At 40.3% G+C, this 18,204-nt stretch overlaps 1 protein-coding gene across 1 annotated transcript; it reads right to left on the reverse strand.

Moving 5' to 3' along the window:
- Positions 1-14,301: 14,301 nt before the first annotated feature.
- Positions 14,302-14,631, reverse strand: Rprm (reprimo, TP53 dependent G2 arrest mediator homolog). The gene has a single exon (XM_042683570.1). It carries the CDS (start codon positions 14,629-14,631, stop codon positions 14,302-14,304), a length of 330 nt encoding a protein of 109 aa, XP_042539504.1.
- Positions 14,632-18,204: the final 3,573 nt, after the last annotated feature.

The following is an 18,204-nucleotide window of genomic DNA, read 5'->3' on the forward strand; positions in this document are numbered from 1 at the left end:
ATCCACTGTGGATAATTAACCCATTCATATCCTCAAGCACTTATCATTTCTTTTCAATGTTATCATTCAAAATTCAATTAACTATTTGAAAATATGTACTTAAATGTTGACAATCTTAGTTATCTATTATGCTATAGATAGTATATCAGAAGCTATTCCTTTATGCAGCTTCATCCTTGTACATATTAATTCTCTTTGTATATCTTCTTCCTCCCAGTCATGTGTAATTATTATTCTATACTTCTCTCAGATAGCATTTAGCCAGTTTTAAAAGTTTCAGTAATCATTTATGCATCTCCATGCCTGATTTATTTCATTTAACATAATGCCTTCCATCCCAATTCCATCACATCATTTTGAACCAGAGTTTCTTTATTAAGGTTGAATAACTGTGTATATATACATATGTATATATGTGTGTGTGTGTGTGTGTGTGTGTGTGTGTGTATGTGTGTATCACATATTCTTTATTTTTCTGTAGATAGACATGCAGGTTGAATCAGTAACTTGTCTATCGTAAAACATGCTGCAAATAAACCAACCAACAAACAAACCTGAAAGTGTATCTTGTTAAAAAAAAAAAAAGTCCATTACTCAAGTTCTTTCAAGATCTCTCTAATCTAGACTTTTGACATATTATTTCTCTGCACCCAAGTGAAGGTAAATGACTATATGACTCACTATGTAGATACTGCTTAGAATGAGTCACTTATCAATTAAGATCTGTACAACTTGGGAGGAGGCTGAGGGAAGGAAAAGAAGGAGAAAGATGAGGGAGGGGGAAACAAGTTAAACAAGAAATATAACCACTACTTTACTTATGTAACTGTAACCCCTCTATACATTACCTTGACAATAAAATTCAAATTAAAAGAGAAGAAAGTTATTACAAATTAATAGGCAAGTCCAACCTAAAAGTTGTATTTTAATTTTATAGTACTCTTGTCAATATCCTGCAATTTGGCCCAAACATTTTAAAATAAAATCTTTATCAAAATTATTTTATAGAAAGAGTTTGATTTAAACAATTATGAAGCATTAAATAACTTGAAGACTAGTCTTTTGTATATAAAGACCACTAAAAGAAAAAAATACATTTTAATCTCTACATATTCGAATCTTCCTATATTTTTTCAGTTTGATCTATAGAGTTGGACAAGTAGAGGTTCCTCCCCCAGCCCACAGCTCCCCTCCTGGAGCCATCTGCTACTAGCAAACTCTAGAGCTACCAAAATAATAAATTGCTTTACGTCTCCTCCTCTATGGGAAATCATTACTCAGAGCTGTAGGGTGGATCCAACTTGTTAATGCCTGAGCACCATGTGCGTGAGAAGTCAGTCCTCCACCAGAAGAATTAACAGAACAGCAAACTAGAAAATTCTCAGAACTGGGTTTACCTCTTAGCACAAGCACATTTCTCCCTATTTCTCTTTTGCTAGGAGTAGGTAATGGTAGCTTCTAGAGCTGGAACGATATTGAAGGAATCATGAGTAAAATACCGAGTATGACCAACACTAGCCATTATCATCTCTCCCTCATATGAAAGGATATTTCAATGATAATAATCAATAAAGGTCTACGTGGGGTCATTAAAAATCTCTCTTCTTGCCAGGCACCAGTGGCTCATGAATGTAATCCTAGCTATTCAGGAGGCTGAGATCTGAGGATCACAGTTCAAAGCCAGCCTGGGCAGGAAAGTCTGTGAGACTCTTATCTCCAATAAACTACTAGAATACCGGAATTGGCTCTGTGGCTCAAGTGGTAGAGCGCTTGCCTTGAGCTGAAGAGCGCAGGAACAGCACCCAAGCCCAGAGCTCAAGCCCCACAATGGTCCAAAAAAAAAATCTCTCCTCTGAATAAAATTTGAAAACTAGATGTTGCAATAACTCATCTTCAAATTGGAGGATGATAGTGAGAGGAAAATATAGGAAGTAGGATCACATCATATTTTGCTTACGTGATATGGGATTAGTGTGGATGTAAAATCCTCTTAAAATAATATCTTTTTACTTTTGAATCCGAAACATAGCATGAGCTTTAGGAAAAATGAAACATTCAACTCTTAAAAAACATAGGATGGAAGAACAAATGGATTTTAAGAATGGCTTAGTATTATGGTATATAATTTCACTGGAATATACAGATATTATAATTTTGAGCAATATTAAATTCTTGAACTAGGTGCTGGTGACTCACATCTGTAATCCTAGAAAATCAGGAGAATGAGTCTGAGCAATGAGTCTGAGCAATATGGTTCAAAATCAACAAGGGAAGAAAAATTCCTGAGATTTTTTTTTTGATCAGTTGTGGTGCTTGAACTCTGGGCCTGGGTGCTGTCCCTCAGCTCTTCAGCTCAAGGCTAACACTCTACCACTTGAGCCACAGTTCCACTTCCTGCTTTTTCTGCTTATGTGGTGCTGAGGAATCAAATCCAGGGCCTCATGCATGCAAGGCAAGCACTCTACCACGAGCCACCTTTCCAGCCCTCCTGAGACTCTTATCTTGAATGAAGCAGCAAACAGCCAGAAATGCAGGTGTAACTTAACTGGTAGAGTTGAGCAAAACACTGCCAACCTAAACAAACTGCCAATTATGTACAGATAACAAAAATATAATCCTAAAAACAAGAAAATAAAGCTAAAGGAGAGTAATAGGCCCTTAATTAAGCCCCAGTTATGGAAAGAAAAGAAAGAAAGAAAGAAAGAAAGAAAGAAAGAAAGAAAGAAAGAAAGAAAGAAAGAAAGAAAGAAAGAAAGAAAGAAAGAAAGAAAGAAAGAAAGAGAAAGAAAGAGAGAGAAAGAAAGAAAGAAAGAAGGAAGGAAGGAAGGAAGGAAGGGAAAGAAAGGAAAAGAGAGAAAGAAAGAAAAAGGAAGGAAGGAAGTTTAAAATGTGTAACTTCTCTCATCTTATTAAGAAAGTGGAGCATCAAATACAGTGAAAGCATGGGTTATACTGTGGGGGAGGGACATACAAAGCAACATAGAAATCATCTTATAAATATGATAGAAACAAATGCATGAAAAGAAAAAAACCAAAGAAATATTTCAATACTTATCTTGGGGTTCATTCCACTAACATCAATTTATCTGACCTTTTCTGCTTGACTCAGACATATACTAGTTACTACAAATAAGGGAAACCATAGGACTTATGTTTCTTTGGGCCTGGCTTACCTCATTTAATATAATTTTTTCCAAGTCTTACCATTTCCTAACAAATGGGGCAATGTATAATTTGTGGAGGGGAAGGGAAAAAAAACAAATTCTTTAACTAGGGATACAGGTGGATCCATTGCAACAATGAGATGTACAAGTCGTTATGTCAAAAAACGAACTTAACAACTTTGGTGGGGGGGGGGGTGGAGGAACAGATGGGGGGAGGGGAGGGGTATGGGAAGGGGAAACAACGCGGAGGCAACAATGCTTGATAAGAAATGTACTCGTTATCTTGCCCATGTAATTGTAATTCCTCTGTATGGTATTCTCACAATTAAAAAAAAAAAAGTCTTCACTCCCACCTCCAGGAATGGTAGGAGGAAAACAAAGGAAGAGGCAACAATACTCAATAGGAAATGAACTCATTACCTTGCTCATGTAACTGTAATCCCTCTGTAAAGCATTTTTACAATAAAAAAAACATACAAAAATAAATAAAAAAAGAAGGTGGAGCATGCCCTGACCCTAGGAAAGCAATGCCCTTGACAGCCATAAAACATATTTCACTTTATTCTTTCCTTTGAAGGAAAGAATTGCATTGAAGGAAGCATAAATTCAAAATATTTTTATGTAAAAATATTGTTAACCTTTTCTTTTTCCTCTATACAGCACTTTAAGCATGAAATGAAAGCCAGCATCAAATAGCCAAGGACCTGCCTTTCAATAGCTTTTCCTTCAATGGACATTAAAACCTTTGTTTGCGCTATAGAATGGTAGAGAATTAAAATATATTTGCCATATCTAAAGAAGACAGTAGAAATTTAACCTCCATTTTATAATATTGGAGACAGTCTCAGTTATAAGATAAATGTGGATTTACCATATTTTGGAAATAGATGTTTATAGAAATTCTAAAAGAATTATTCAACAAATTCTCTTAAAATACAGAATGATTTTCAATTGTAAATTTCATTTTCAGCATTGTAATTGTGTTTTACATGCATTTTTTAGTTGCTATATCAGATATTTCCCAGAGTTAATTGCTTTAGAAATTAAGTTAGTTTTATTTAATTTAGTTTCCACTTATAAACTTTCTAAACACTTGATAATTTTAACTGAAGAAAACTTTAAAAATCCAGTCCAAAGCCAGGCCCAAAGAAACATAGGTCCCATGGTTGCCCTTATTTGCAATATCTAGTATATGTGTGAGTCAAGCCGAAAAGGTCAGATAAGGTGATGTTAGGGAAATGAACCCTAAGATAAGTATTCAAATGTTTTTTTTCTTTCATGTGATTGTTTCTAACACATTTATAAGATTATTTCTTTGTTGCTTTGTGTGTCCCTCCCCCACAGTATAACTCCTGCTTTCACTATATTTCATGTAGGTATAACTTGTGGAGGGGAAGGGGAAAAACAAATCGTTTAAATAGGGATACAGGTGGGCCCATTGCAACAATGAGATGTACAAGTCGTTGTGTTGAAAACGAACTTTACAACTTTGGTAGGGGGAGCGGGGGTAGAATGGGAAGGGATGGGAAGGGAACACAAAGGAGGAGGCTACAATAATTGTAAGAAATGTACTCATTATCTTGCCCATGTAATTGTAACCCCTCCGTACAGTATTTTCACACACAAAAAAATCCAGTCCAAAATCCAATATATATCCTACAAAATTACAAAGAGTTAGGGGAGGGGTTGGGTAGTAGAGTAAGAATGTTGAAAATGGTAACATTGATCAAGATGTATTGTGTTCATAAACTGATAAATGGCAACTCCTCTGCACAACTAATGATAATAATTAAAGTATTTCTAATATAAAAACTATTAATCATCAAAAGATAATTTAAAATTCTAGGTACTTAATTTGTCATGGAAACTTCTGCTTAAATTGGGGTAGAATATTCCATGTTGAAAATAAGGTTCTATAAACCTGTGTAACAAATTTTGCCATGATAGTCAAAGGTAAGGTGCAAAAGGACCAGTTACCAAACGCTGACATTTGAAATCAGCATAAAGCAGTATAATTTAAAAACAATCATCACTGAGGAAACCCTGGGTAATCAAGCTATTGAGTACAAAGCAATCCATCAATGATTAATCACACTAAATCATATGTTTAGTAGACAGTGAGTGACAATTTTTTAATGTTGTCATTTCCTGAAAAAGAATTTGTCAAAATATAAGTGGGCCACCATGCTAAGAAAAAGAGGTGATGTTTTCTAAACTGGAGAATGTTCTCTTACCTTTGTACAAATGTGTCCCAGAGACCATTATGTGTACTGCAAATGCAGAGAGCCTCTACTGAGAGCATTGTGCTTCCAGTCTTAGAATCAGGCTCTCACCGCTGGAAACCTGAGGCAGTGATGAGTTTACCTGTGGTGATGAGCTGTATAAGAAACAAGCTCCTAAACACCAGTGTTCACATTTGACAAACTTCCTCTCTCAACCCTATCATCAGCTCCCTGCCTCTCACCCGGACTTTCGAATAAGAATCAAGAAGACCAACAGTACAAGCAGAGGGGGTGAAGCTACTTACAAGGCAGCTAATGGCATTAAGGGAAGTAATTTCCTTAGTCAGAAGCTTGGAGCAGGCAAAACAACTAGAAATGTTAAAAAAAAAATTAAAAGAACAATGTTGGTTCCATTTCTGTGCAAATAAGAAAGGTAACCTAAATCTCTACATTAAGATGAGTTTAGATGAAGGACAATTTAGAATTAAGTAGAGTTCAAAGAAAGGTAATAAAAACATGTAAGTTTACAGGGTGGCATTTGCAAGTAAGCAAGGTCATAAGAGGCTCCAGGGTGGCATTTGCAAGTAAGCAAGGTCATAAGAGGCTCCATCAAAATGGGTTTGTAAAATCAGCTTGGGTACTTCTGAATATTTCATTTTTCCTGTGGAGAGTGACAAAGCTTAGAAGTCGATCTGTTATTAGTTTTGTCTGAAAGATTGTTTATTAAATCAATTTTAAGATAAAATGTATAATCTCACATTGAAGACAAATTTATAACTAGCCAAGACAAGGGAGGGCAGATGATTTTAAAAATCATGAGCAAAAACAAATATCAAATGATTGGTCCAAATTCATATCACCAGGTTCAGGATGCTGAGAACATATGAGTCAGAAATTCAGGACTCTGGCCAGAAAACATGCAGCTCCAAAAACTCAAACACAGAGAATCTTGAAAGAAATGGTGGAAGCCTTCATTTCCCCCTCCAGGCTAAGATAGTGTTAGAATAAATAAATCTTAAAATAATATTACAAGTCAGGAGATATAGGTTTCTTTATTAGCTTTACCACTGTCTAGATGCAGATTTCTTTGGGAAATATGTAATTTCTCTCTGCAATTTTGGGCAGCTCTCTTGTTTCTTCTGACACCAGCATCCCTTCTACTGTGAGAACTCATAGTCTGTGGTTTGAGTAGAACAGACTCTACTTCTCTTTGCTCTTGTCCCTATCACCAAAAGGTTGACATTGAAATTGACTGAGTACACCCTTCTTGCACCCACCTGTCACAGAGGTTTGTCCAGCAATTAACAAAGGACCCAAGGTGGCCCAAAGTCTCCCAGGCAAAGAAAATTGTTCAGCTGGTAAAATGTTTATGTGGGCCCTCTAGGAATATACACACCTATTACCTTTTTTACAATTTGGAAAGATCTTTCCTAAGGACTAGACAGTCTGGGTGATATCAACTAGCTTCTTCTGTGCCTTATGGACCTGGATCCTCGGATATATAAATCAAACAAGTTCCTTTTTATGAATTAAGTTGAATGGATTTATGTTGCTTGCAACCCAAAATAAATCTTAATTAATTCATCCTATTCTACTTGATGATTTTAAGAGATAGTTAATGCTACTTAAAACAAAAATGTATATATATATATATATATATATATACATATATGATATATACATGTTATATGTGTGTGTTTGTGTGTGTGTATTAGAAAGGTCATCTATGGAATGTAGGGGAGAGGATTTCACACTTGAATTTTCACTTTTGAATAGAGAGGTGAATAAAACACCTGTTTCTTGGCTGAATTTGTAGAAAAATCTACGTGGCCTCAAGAAATTAATCTGAAGTTCTTTCTTCAGATCTTCCATATCCATGTTATCTTGTGTTTCACTGCACTAAGTAGAGCAAGCAGGGTCTGTGCTGCCTGAAGACATGGAAAAAGTAAAAGTCAATTGTGCAAGTAGTTAAGGCCTCATGTTAATTATAGTGAATAGTAGACAGTACTTCCTGCCTGAGGGAGAAGTTGCAAGAATGTGTCACTCACACAGATGGATCTTCAAGGACATATGCACAGAGATCAAGAGAAAGACAGGACAGAACTACAGAAGGCCCTTTTAATCCCATGATTCTTTGCACTCTATTTCCAAAGTCTAACTTTTAGTACCTAGTGCAAAGTCATGCCTATAATGGACACTAAATAATAAATATTTATTGATGATAAATATAAGAAGGTCTGGCAAGAGCTCTTTGTCCTTTGGAAATTAAAAATGAACAAACAAAAAGAATTCAGCTAGCTGACAGGATGTTTACAATTAGTCTAAGGTTCCAGAGAGAAAAGAGAAATGGAGGAGAAATTAACAAGGTCCACATTCCTCTCACAGTGCTTCTCCTTTTTGCTGAGTAGTATTTGATCATTGTATTAAATCTTTTAAATGTAAGATTTTCTTGTCATCATTTTGAGAATTCAGAATCTGCTGTAAAGCTCAAGAGAATTTGTGATTAAGTTCTTTTTGTTTTCACTGACCTTCTTCAAATTTTGTCTCTTCTCATTTTCTTCACTTGTGTAGATTTTTCTGACTTGTATAATACATGATCTTTGACTTTTCTGTCACTTTGGGTTTTAGCTTCTTTTTCTTCTAAATTCTTAAATGAAGATTGACACATATATACTGGTAGTTGTTTCATAGGATCTTTACTTACTGAGCATTTGGTGACAGTTAACCCACAACTTTCCCTATAGGTTGTGTTCTTGTTGCAAAATAAAACCTGGGGAATATGTGACAACTAAGTCTGTAGTAAGATATGAAAGTTTCATGGGTTCACACAGAACAGGAACCACAGAGGATGCAAATATGTGCATTAATCAATACTGCTTACAACATGAAGTTCATGATTCTGCTCAATTTATAGGAAAATAAATAAAGCAAAAGAGACACTCTGGATCCCAGAGGGATTCTTTTCCCAAAGCAATCAGACATCTGGAGTCTTGGTCTGATAAAAATCGATGATTGTTTCAGGGCAGTATATCTTCAGGTGTGGGGGAGGGAGGGCAGGCATACTGGAGCAGCAATTGGTGAGGGAGGAGACAAACACAGACAGAAATAATCATGAGAAAAATTGCAGCATGTTCACCCTGTAAAACACGGTGCCAACGTGTGGGCTATGGCATAATCACATATGCATATTTATAGCACTCTGAATTTCAGAAATAGTAAATAAAAATAATTTCTTCAGTATCTGACTTTATGGGTAGATCATATGTGCCTGTACCTGTGTTTTATGGTTCAAATGGATCTGAACAATTGTATCTTTTCCCAGTAGTCAGTAGGCACACGAGTGCTTAAGCACCATATGACTGTTTGAGCTATGAATTCATGAAATATTACTACTAATGGAAATTGGCTTCAGAATCAGGAAGGGGGAAGGGTGGTTTTCTCACAGATCACTTGACCTTTCTAGTATTGATCGTACTGTACTTACATTTGCCCATACAAAAACATTTCAGCAAGTGAGTCCTTACATGTAGATGGGAAATATATAGGAAATAAAACTACCCATTATTCTTGCATTCATACTCAAATTAATGAAAACAAGCCCTGCTAATTCCTGTTTGTGGATGTTGTAATTCAGGCTAAGAAGCCAGCCAGTATTTTCAAGGTGACCGAGGGATATTTAGAAATGTATGTAGTCATTCTTGGAACCCTCCATACAGAAATTGCTTCTGAAATACTTGGAGTTATTCAAATGCAATAAAATAAATAAATAAAACATAGATATACATTTAGATTATTTCCTTGTGCTCAATGTAAATGATATAGGAATCAAAGTTTTGTATACTTTATTTTTCTCAGACTCTAACTTCAACAATTTTGAAGTCAAAGAGAATACTACAAAATTTAACCTGGACTTTTCAAATGATTTGGGCATTTAGAATAATATCAGGAAAGTGATATGGAAACAATTATTGAGTATTTACACTCAGACATTAGGAAACAATTACCACTCGCTGGAGCTGATATTAAAACACACCCCTTCTGAGCTACTATGCCCAGAGCTAAGTGGGATTTGGCAGGTGGAAAAAAGAATTTATTGATTCCTATTTAGGGGATTGCTGCAGACTCGCTGCATCAAAGGGCTTTCAAACTAGGTTCGAGTCTTAGAAAACAAACTGAACCCTGGAATCCTTTCCTGGCATTGCAAACCCTCACATGACAGGTACAATAAGCCAGGGCTGAGGAAGGCTCTAAACTGTGTGAGGAACAGCTGCTGTGTGATGTTGCAGAAGCTCAAAGGGAAAAATGCTTGATGGGAGAAAAACTGGCTTTTGATCTTCAAATCATGGAATTGTCTCTATTAACAACAGTGTCTCCTCATTGGCATGTGAAGCCAAAGGAATCACTGACTCTTTAGTTCACTTAATCTTTGCTTTCCTGCCATTATCCAATGAGAGCAGAGAAATCTGGGATATGTAAAGTGCTCATTAGAGGGTCTGTGGTCTTATCCAGGTCTGGTAAGGTGTCTGAAATTTTGCTGCAAGAGGAAAAGAACTTGACTTTTGTGAGGTGTGTGTGTGTGTGTGTGTGTGTGTGTGTGTTGTGAGATCAAGATTAGAACTGAATGCAGTGGCTCAATCCTATAATCTAAGCTACTTGCAAGGCAGAAATCAGGGGATTGTGGTTTCATGCCTGGGCATAAAACTTCTTGGGACTCCATCTCAATCAATGGCCGGGTGCAGTGGCATTTGCCTATCATCCCAACAACACAGGGAAGCATAAAATAAAGAGGCATAAAGTGAGACCCTCACTCAAAAAATAACCAATTCAAAACAGAGACCGATGGAGTGGATGGTGTGCCAGAGCACTTGCTTGGCAAGTGTGAGGCCCTGAGATCAAACCCCAGATTTGGTACATTTTAAGACACATAATGAAGAGATCCATGAAACAATTTAGGAGACAAGGGAATATATTGTAAAGAAGGCTCAATAGAATTATAGAATTGGAATGTATTTTTATAATTCATTTTTCTTACTTAAGGATAAAGCTACCTAGATGCTTAGAAAGCAGAATCCAAGTCTTTCCTATCTAGCGTACCTTTCCCTTCCTCACTCAGAGTTAGCATAGGGAAACACAGTAACAGAATTGACATGGGATCCAGAGGGAAGCCAGGTAGCTTGGAAATCAGAAATCACATACTGTTTCTCAGGAGCTAGTGTGATTTTTTTTTCAGCTAGTGTGAGTTGATACTTGACAGAGTCCTATCACTTGTGGCTTTGAACTCTTTAATATATCTAACACTCAAGTTCTTCCTACATTTTCAGAAAATAGGGAGATTCTGATCAATAGTCTTAGGAAAAAAAATTGTGTCAACAACCGGTTAGACTACTTGCATGAGGCTGTTCAATTAGGCTAGGCTGTATCAGAGGGTGCATATCCAGCCAGAGTTCCTATGAATCTGTCAGCTACATCTCCTGAAAACCTCTTCCTGAGTCTTCTGTTTTTCCAGAAAGGCTCTAGGAAGTATCAGATAAGTGCCTCTGGTCCATGCTAGACTGAACAGCTTTTACAGGAATCTCTCTCTCTTTCTCTTCCTCTTTCTCTGTCTCTGTCTGTCTTTGTGGCTGTCTGTCTCTCTTTCTCTCCCCTCCCTACCCCCAGGGCCTCCAGCTAATTACTCACCACATGATGAGTCTGTGTGTGTGGCATGGTAGAATATTCCTGTCTACGTTTACCTGGTTTGATTTCCAGATGAAATACATTGGCTTTCAAAACCAATTTTCCTTGCAGCATGTTTGTAGGAAAAGACTGACACTCCATAAACCCTGGGCAGATTTAGAAGCACTCACTGGATGCATTTGTTAGAATGAGACACACAGTCACTGGCAGAATGGGAAAGGGGGTGGTATGGGGCTCAGGAAAGGGGTTTCTGGGTGGCCACCAGGGAACAGGGAGTGTAAAAAGCTTCTTGCCTCATCCATAAACAGCAGAACCACTTGGCATTTCTCTAAGTAACAAATGGATCTGAGGGCTGCAGAGAAGGGTTGTTGGCAGGAGCTAGTCCCCAAGGGCTATGTGCTTTTCAGACTGTGTGCATTACCCTATAATGCATATATCACAGATGACAGTGCCATGTTCATAGAGCTTTTCTACCTGAAGACAAAATTTTGCAGGTACTATTCTGTCTCAGGATCACAAGTTCTGGAGATCAGGGAATAAATAGGTAGTTGAGATGAGAAGAAATGATAAATTTTGTTTTAGAAATGCAGGGCAGAGAAAATAAGAGGATGGAGAGGGTGGAGATAGTGGAGGTCTCCAGTGTTAGAACTCCTTTCTCAACTTCTAGGACTTTCACTGTCATTGAAAACCTTTTCTGTACAATTTTACTTATCTGGTAGTTTCCCCTTACCCTGTATCTGAAGCTGGTTAAATCTGAACTTTGAATAGAATAGAGTACAAAAGCAAGATTTCCACAAACTCTTGATTTGTTTTTTTAATCCAAATCAATTTTCATCAGAGCAATGAATTCACTGATGGGTTAATAACTTTGTATGGCAAAGGACACTGCGCATGTTTCAGCCACAAAACAGGGTTATACCTAAAGTGTCTGGTTTATCCCAGGGAGAACTCATTCTTCTTTTGCTTTTCTCAAAACATGGAGGCAACAGACTTAACTCCTTGGTTGCACAGAAATGGTCTACAAAATAAGATGTCTCATTGTTCTCTTCCACACTTCAGTTCAAATCATATCTTCCATGACTCACATGATTTATTGACTATCTTTTAACCCTACTCCCTCCCTATATATGAAAACAAATAAGAAAAGCCTTACCTATGGGAAAGACAGGAGCAGGCAAAATTCAACCTTCAACAAATGACCCAAAGTTTGAGACTGAAATAGACACTTAGAGTAGACAGGATTGTTAAGGGACATGAAATCTCAAATTCCAGATCTGTTACATCATCGACAATGCTTATACCAGTTCTGTTGCTTCTTTCTTTTGGAGCCACTTTGTTATTTAGTAGGTCTTAATTCCAGCTATAATAAGGTCTTCGAAATAGTCATGAGTACAGTTCTAGAGAACCCTTTATTTTAGAAAATATTTAGAATCTGACCTTGGGCATAAATATAAGCTATTCAAGTTTAAGTTTGAAGCTATTGTATTGCAGGCACTATTTTCTAGGCTCTTCTTCCAATCCAGTTCTACTTGTGAGTCTTAAACATGCCTCCCATCATTGTCTTTACTCCAAATTAAGCTTCCTAGTTTTGACTGCAATGCTCATCTCCAGCATCAGTACCTCTACTAACTCCTTAGAGCCCTTTGCTTGACCTGGGACTCTGGCCTGGGGTTCAGTACACTAAACTGTAAGGATAGAATGAGGTGCTCTCTCCCTCTCTGCTCTTCTGCAAATTTTAATTACATGGCAGATAGCATTTGTATCATTTAGGGGGTACAATCCAATGTTTCGATACATGTCTACATTGTGAATGATCAAGGTAAGGCTAATTATCATTTCAAATATTTATCTTCTCTTCAGAGCTCTCTTTTAATCTCTTCCATTCACTACAAAAGGTAATAAGACAAGCACAACGCAGCTCATCTGTTCCTAACAGTGGTTTACTCCAGGGTGAATTAAACTCGTTATGTACTTTGATAGCTACTTTCCCTCTCATTTTATAATTTCCTTTTTCTGACACAGCATCCCAGAGCGGTCTTGCTGACGTTGGCCAGGGGAGATTAGCTTTCACTAAAGACTGGCCAAGTCACCTCTTCCTCTCATTAGCCATGTAACCCTGTGTTCCCACTGGAGCTAGGCACGGAAGTTTCATCTTCCCTGGGGGCCCTGTGCCCGCTTGCTTACCTGGCTCCTGTGCCTGGGGCTTGGCTATGGCTAGCTCTCCCCCCACCTTTGCCTCCAGCCCCATGCCCCTCTGCGGATCTAGAAGTTGAATCTCAGGTCTCCAGACTCCTCTCATCTGCCGGTTCCCCTCGGCCAGGACGAGAAAGGCAGGAACAAACAACACACTTCAATGTTGCATTTATTAAGGAAACATTAAATAAGAAAAAAAAAGTCAAAATGGTGTCACGTATATCAAGAGCACTTTTGTGGCGTAAATCGTGCAGTCACGAGCTACGAAATTCTATTTTGGGTCTTGGTTCCTGACCCTCTAACTCCCTAAAAGACCCAGGAAGAAATGCACAAAAAGAAAACCATTCACATTCGCAGGCTTCCCCTCCCCTCCCCTCCCCCCACCCTGTCTCCCAGGACGACAAAACTCTAACCCGCAAGCAGGCAAACAGGCCACTAAAAGACGTCTCCACTATGGTATTCAAGCAAACTAACACGGCATCCCTTAAAACGACAGGTTACAATCCATCCAAGGAATCAACTCTCCCCACCAGGGCTGGGGTGGGGGGCTATGGAGTGAGGATCCACATACATGGATTCGTGTGTCCCCCAAAAGTCTGTTGTGTGGCGTATAAACAGGTCACTCTTCCGGCCGCCACCAGGCGTTGGGTGCCCATGGCTCTCTGCCCCGCTCGCCCCTCTCCAGCTGCCCCAGTGCTTGGCCCACCTGCGGGTGAGAAGGGCCTCCGGCCGCTGGGTCTCGCCGTTTCCCACGCCAGCAGCGGCTTCCAAAGTTCTGCGCGCCCCGATCGCCCTCTTTGCCACCTGCTGCGGAGTTCAGAAGTCGGGGCGCTCTCTTCCTCCCCGCAGCCTGGCACGGGGACTTTCAGAGGGCGAGCGAGAAACGGGTCGCTTGATCTCGAAAAGCAGAAGTCGAGAGAAACACTTGACTCCGACAGGTTTGCGTCGCCCGGTCTTGGATGGCGAGGGGCGCAGTGAGGGTTGGGGGGATTGAGGCCTGGGGACTCCCGCCGCCGGGGTGGGGTGGGGGGGAGCGGGAGGACCGGTCAGTAGGGCCCCACGACCACCGCCTCCACCTCTTTGGACGGTCTGCGGTCCTTCACCAGGAAGTTGATCATGCCTTCGGACTTGATGAGCAGATTGCAGCCGAGGAAGAAGATGCCGAAGACCACGGTGAGCGAGAGCACGCACATGACCGCGATCTGCACCACCCGCATGATGTACAGGCTGCGCTCGTCGGGGCCGCCCTCGGCGAAGCCGTCGTCGGTCACCACCGAGGCCTGGGTGCAGCAGCGCACCGCGCGCTCCAGCGCTTCGCTGCTGTTTGCCAGGAACAGGCCGGCCACGTCGGTCTGGTTACCCAGTGCGGGGTTCATGGTGGGAGCGCACGGCCGAGCGCACGGCAGGCGCGGGTCCGAGGCGCGCGGGCAGGGCGCGTGGCCGAGGAACAGGTGCTGGGCGTCGCGCGCTCTTGCACACTTGCACGCGTGGCGCTCCTCGCGCTCTTCTTTCCAAAGTCCCCGGGGCGCTGAGAGTTTCCCAGAAGCCTCTCCAGCGCGCGTCCCAGCCCGGCTAGTGTGCGTGGTCCGTGGCTGCCCGGGCTCGCTCGCTCCTTCCTGGCGCTCGCTCGTTCGCTCGCTCGCTCGCTGGCTGCACTGGGGGCTGTTGGAACTTGGCGGGGTTGGGCCAGCCAGGCCGTGGGAGGTGCGGGCCGCCCCGCGCCTGCCACGAGCGAACAGCGACCCCTTCCGGCCGCTGCGCCGCCCTGCGCCCGCCGAGAAAAGCCGAAGGGAGGATCTCCTCTTCCAGCTTGGCTGCTCTGGTCAACCCTAAAGGGCAGGCCAAAGGTTCCCGTGCCCTCCTGCTGACATGAATTACCAAAGAGTCTGCCGAATGAGGATGGAGACAGCCCTGGTGGTGTTCTTTGCTGCCGCCCCACTCACCTGTGGCTGGCTTGAGATTGACTCTCAGCTGCCAGGTAATGCTGGCGAATGCATTACACCTGTGCCTGAAAGCCTCTTAGTGGAGTGAGGGGTGAAATGGGGGAGGGGGGGAGATCAGGAAGGAAAGAAAAGAGGAGAAGGGAGGGAAGGAGGGAGCCAGGAAATAGTCCCTAACTGTACAAAAGTGATTGGCAGACTGAGCCAGGTAGGTTTCATAGTGAGTTTTTGAAGCCAAGGAAAGGGGATTAAAATGACATTCTTCTGCCCTTCCGTGGTGGTGGTTGCCAGGAGGAGGGTCACCTCTCTGGGAAAGGCGTTGGACAGAGTGACCACTTGCTTGTAATTTACTTGCGGTGGAGTTTTTGGATATCCTTCTAGTGTTGTCTTTGCTGGCGATTAGTCCATTGTTGAAGGTAATTGCTCATCTGTGTCCACCTGCGGGCGTGCTGGCCAACGGCGGGAAGCCCTCCGCATGGTCTATCTCACCTGAAGTGGTTGTGAGTCCCACTGCAGATGGCTTGGAACCCCGCCCCCAGGGGACCTCAGTCCACTGGGGGGCTTTGCTCTCAATTCTGGAGATTCACACTTACAAAAACATCTGCTTAGTTTTATTAAGCTCCAGAAGAATGGTTCTGTTTTATTCCTTTTCTCTCTCTCTCTTCCTGTCTTCCTTCTCTTTGATCTCTAGTAGATGAAAAATGGCCAGTTGAAGTCCAGCCCAAACTTTCCATACCCTACATTTACTGTTGCCATGAAAGTCCTGTAGCTGTCTTGCTGTTTCCAACTCTTTAGTTCCACTGTTTGTCTATGTTAAAGCCTTTCTCCAAGAATGTCTTTGCAATACTTCATGACTGCCACAAAATATGAAGAACTACCTTTAAATCAAGAGGGTGCATATCAGCTTTCAATAATGCCTATCCAACTAAACAATTATTACCTTGTGAGGATAATTAAATCCCTAGAAAGTCAGGCTCTGGGCCTTACCCACAATCCAGTTCATGCACTGCTCTAGTTTGTCATGATGTAGCCAGTTCTGAAGAATGTCTCACCTTCAACACTTTCTTCTTTAAACTGTTTTCATACTAATTCATCGGAAAAGATTTGTCAGTGTTGATACATAGGTAGTCATCTTTAGTGGTATGAAAAAATGAACCCAACACCTACAAAACACCTACCAAAAATTGCCAAACAACATCAAATTGATGTAATGTCTTACTAAAATGAATGATACAAGCAAATAATAAAGGTTCAGAAGAAGACGCAGAATACAGTCTTACTTCAGGGAGATGTAATGGGATTGAGTACTTAGTAGGTGGATAAAGTTGAACACGGAGGGTGTAGGCCCTTGTTTTATTTTTATTTTTTATTTTTATTTTTTTGCCAGTCATGGACCTGAACTCTGGACCTAGGCGCTGTCCCTCAGCTCTTCAGCTCAAGGCAAGTGCTCTACCGCTTGAGCCACAGTGCCACTTCTGGCTTTTTCTGCTTATGTAGTGCTGAGGAATCGAACCCAGGGCCTCATTCATGCAAGGCAAGCACTCTACCACTGAGCCACCTTCCCAGCCCAGACCTTGTTTTATATAACCAATACAGTTAGTTTACAGTGTGTTTGTAGGTTAGATAGGATGGGACTTGAGATCCCAAGAAAAAAGAAGTCAACATGTTAGTTGAATCATGAGAATTTAAGGCTTTTTTTATTGCTGTTAGCTGTATTACTTTTTTAGTCAGAAACTTATGTTGAGATAAGTGTTGGGTCCATATGTCTGGTCAAACCTTTAAATCTGGGGGAAGCACTATCAGAAGGCTTTGTTTCTTTTCTTTCAGCTGTGTTTACTAGCCACAAGTTCCTCGAATCAGAAGATATTAGACATTCTCCAGCTGCTAGTTCAAATCGCTAGTTTGTTTTCCTTATCTTCACCCTCTGATTTTTCTGCAGTAAAATTTCTTGGAGTTTATAAGTGGAAATTAATGGTAAATCTGATTGTTCAAAACTTATATTGATCACCTACTTCTTAATGGATATAGTGGTATCAAAATTTAAGTTTATAGAAAAAGACAATGATATGGTCTGTGTGTGATTCACTTAAAAAATAAAGGAGGGGGTCTTGACATCTAGTAGGACTCACTGCTAAATGTATTCAACCACTAACATCTCCAACATTGAAATAAATAAATTTTATTTTTTGAGAGTTAGATATTTAATATTTTGTATTATTTGTGTCACTCAACTCTTGCTTACTACTTCTGGGAAATACATGTAAGATACAAAATATTAATGATTGCTGTAATCTATTGTTGGAATAGCTTTGATGTAGGATCAGATACCTTTAGCACCAAAACCCTTTTCCATGATTCTGTCTTTGGCTGTACTATGAAAATATGTAGTATAAATTTTAGAGTAACAGATACTGGAAAGATACTTATTGCCTCTGGACAAGCATGTTTTCTAAAATTATATAAATTACATTATATTTCACAAAATAAGTAGCATAAAAGGGAGCCTTGTGCAGAAGTCAGTCATAAAAGTTGACTTTGCCAGAAAATAAAAAATCTAGAAATTAAGCAATGTGGGTCCTATTGAATGACCAAAATAGATATTCTGAGAGGTCAGCACTTAAGTTCATGTGTTTTACCTTAGACTGATGCTTCAGTTCTCTCTCAGATACTATGGACATTATTTCTCAAACAGTTGTAGCTTTTTTTGTTCTTTTCTCTCAGATACTATGGACATTATTTCTCAAACAGTTGTAGCTTTTTTTGTTCTTTTTTTTTTTTTTTTTGGGTCCGGTCGTGGGGCCTGAACTCTGGGCCTGGGCGCTGTCCCTCAGCTCTTCAGCTCAAGGCTAACGCTCTACCACTTGAGCCACAGCACCACTTCCGGCTTTTTTTTTTGGCTTATGTGGTGCTGAGGAATCGAACCCAGGGCCTCATGCATGCAAGGCAAGCGCTCTACCACTGAGCCATCTTCCCAGCCTATTCTTGACATCTTAATATCACCAACTCTGA

This window comes from Dipodomys spectabilis, unplaced genomic scaffold, assembly GCF_019054845.1.
Source record: "Dipodomys spectabilis isolate Male_0828 unplaced genomic scaffold, ASM1905484v1 ptg000081l, whole genome shotgun sequence".
NCBI classification, from domain to species: Eukaryota; Metazoa; Chordata; class Mammalia; order Rodentia; family Heteromyidae; genus Dipodomys; species Dipodomys spectabilis.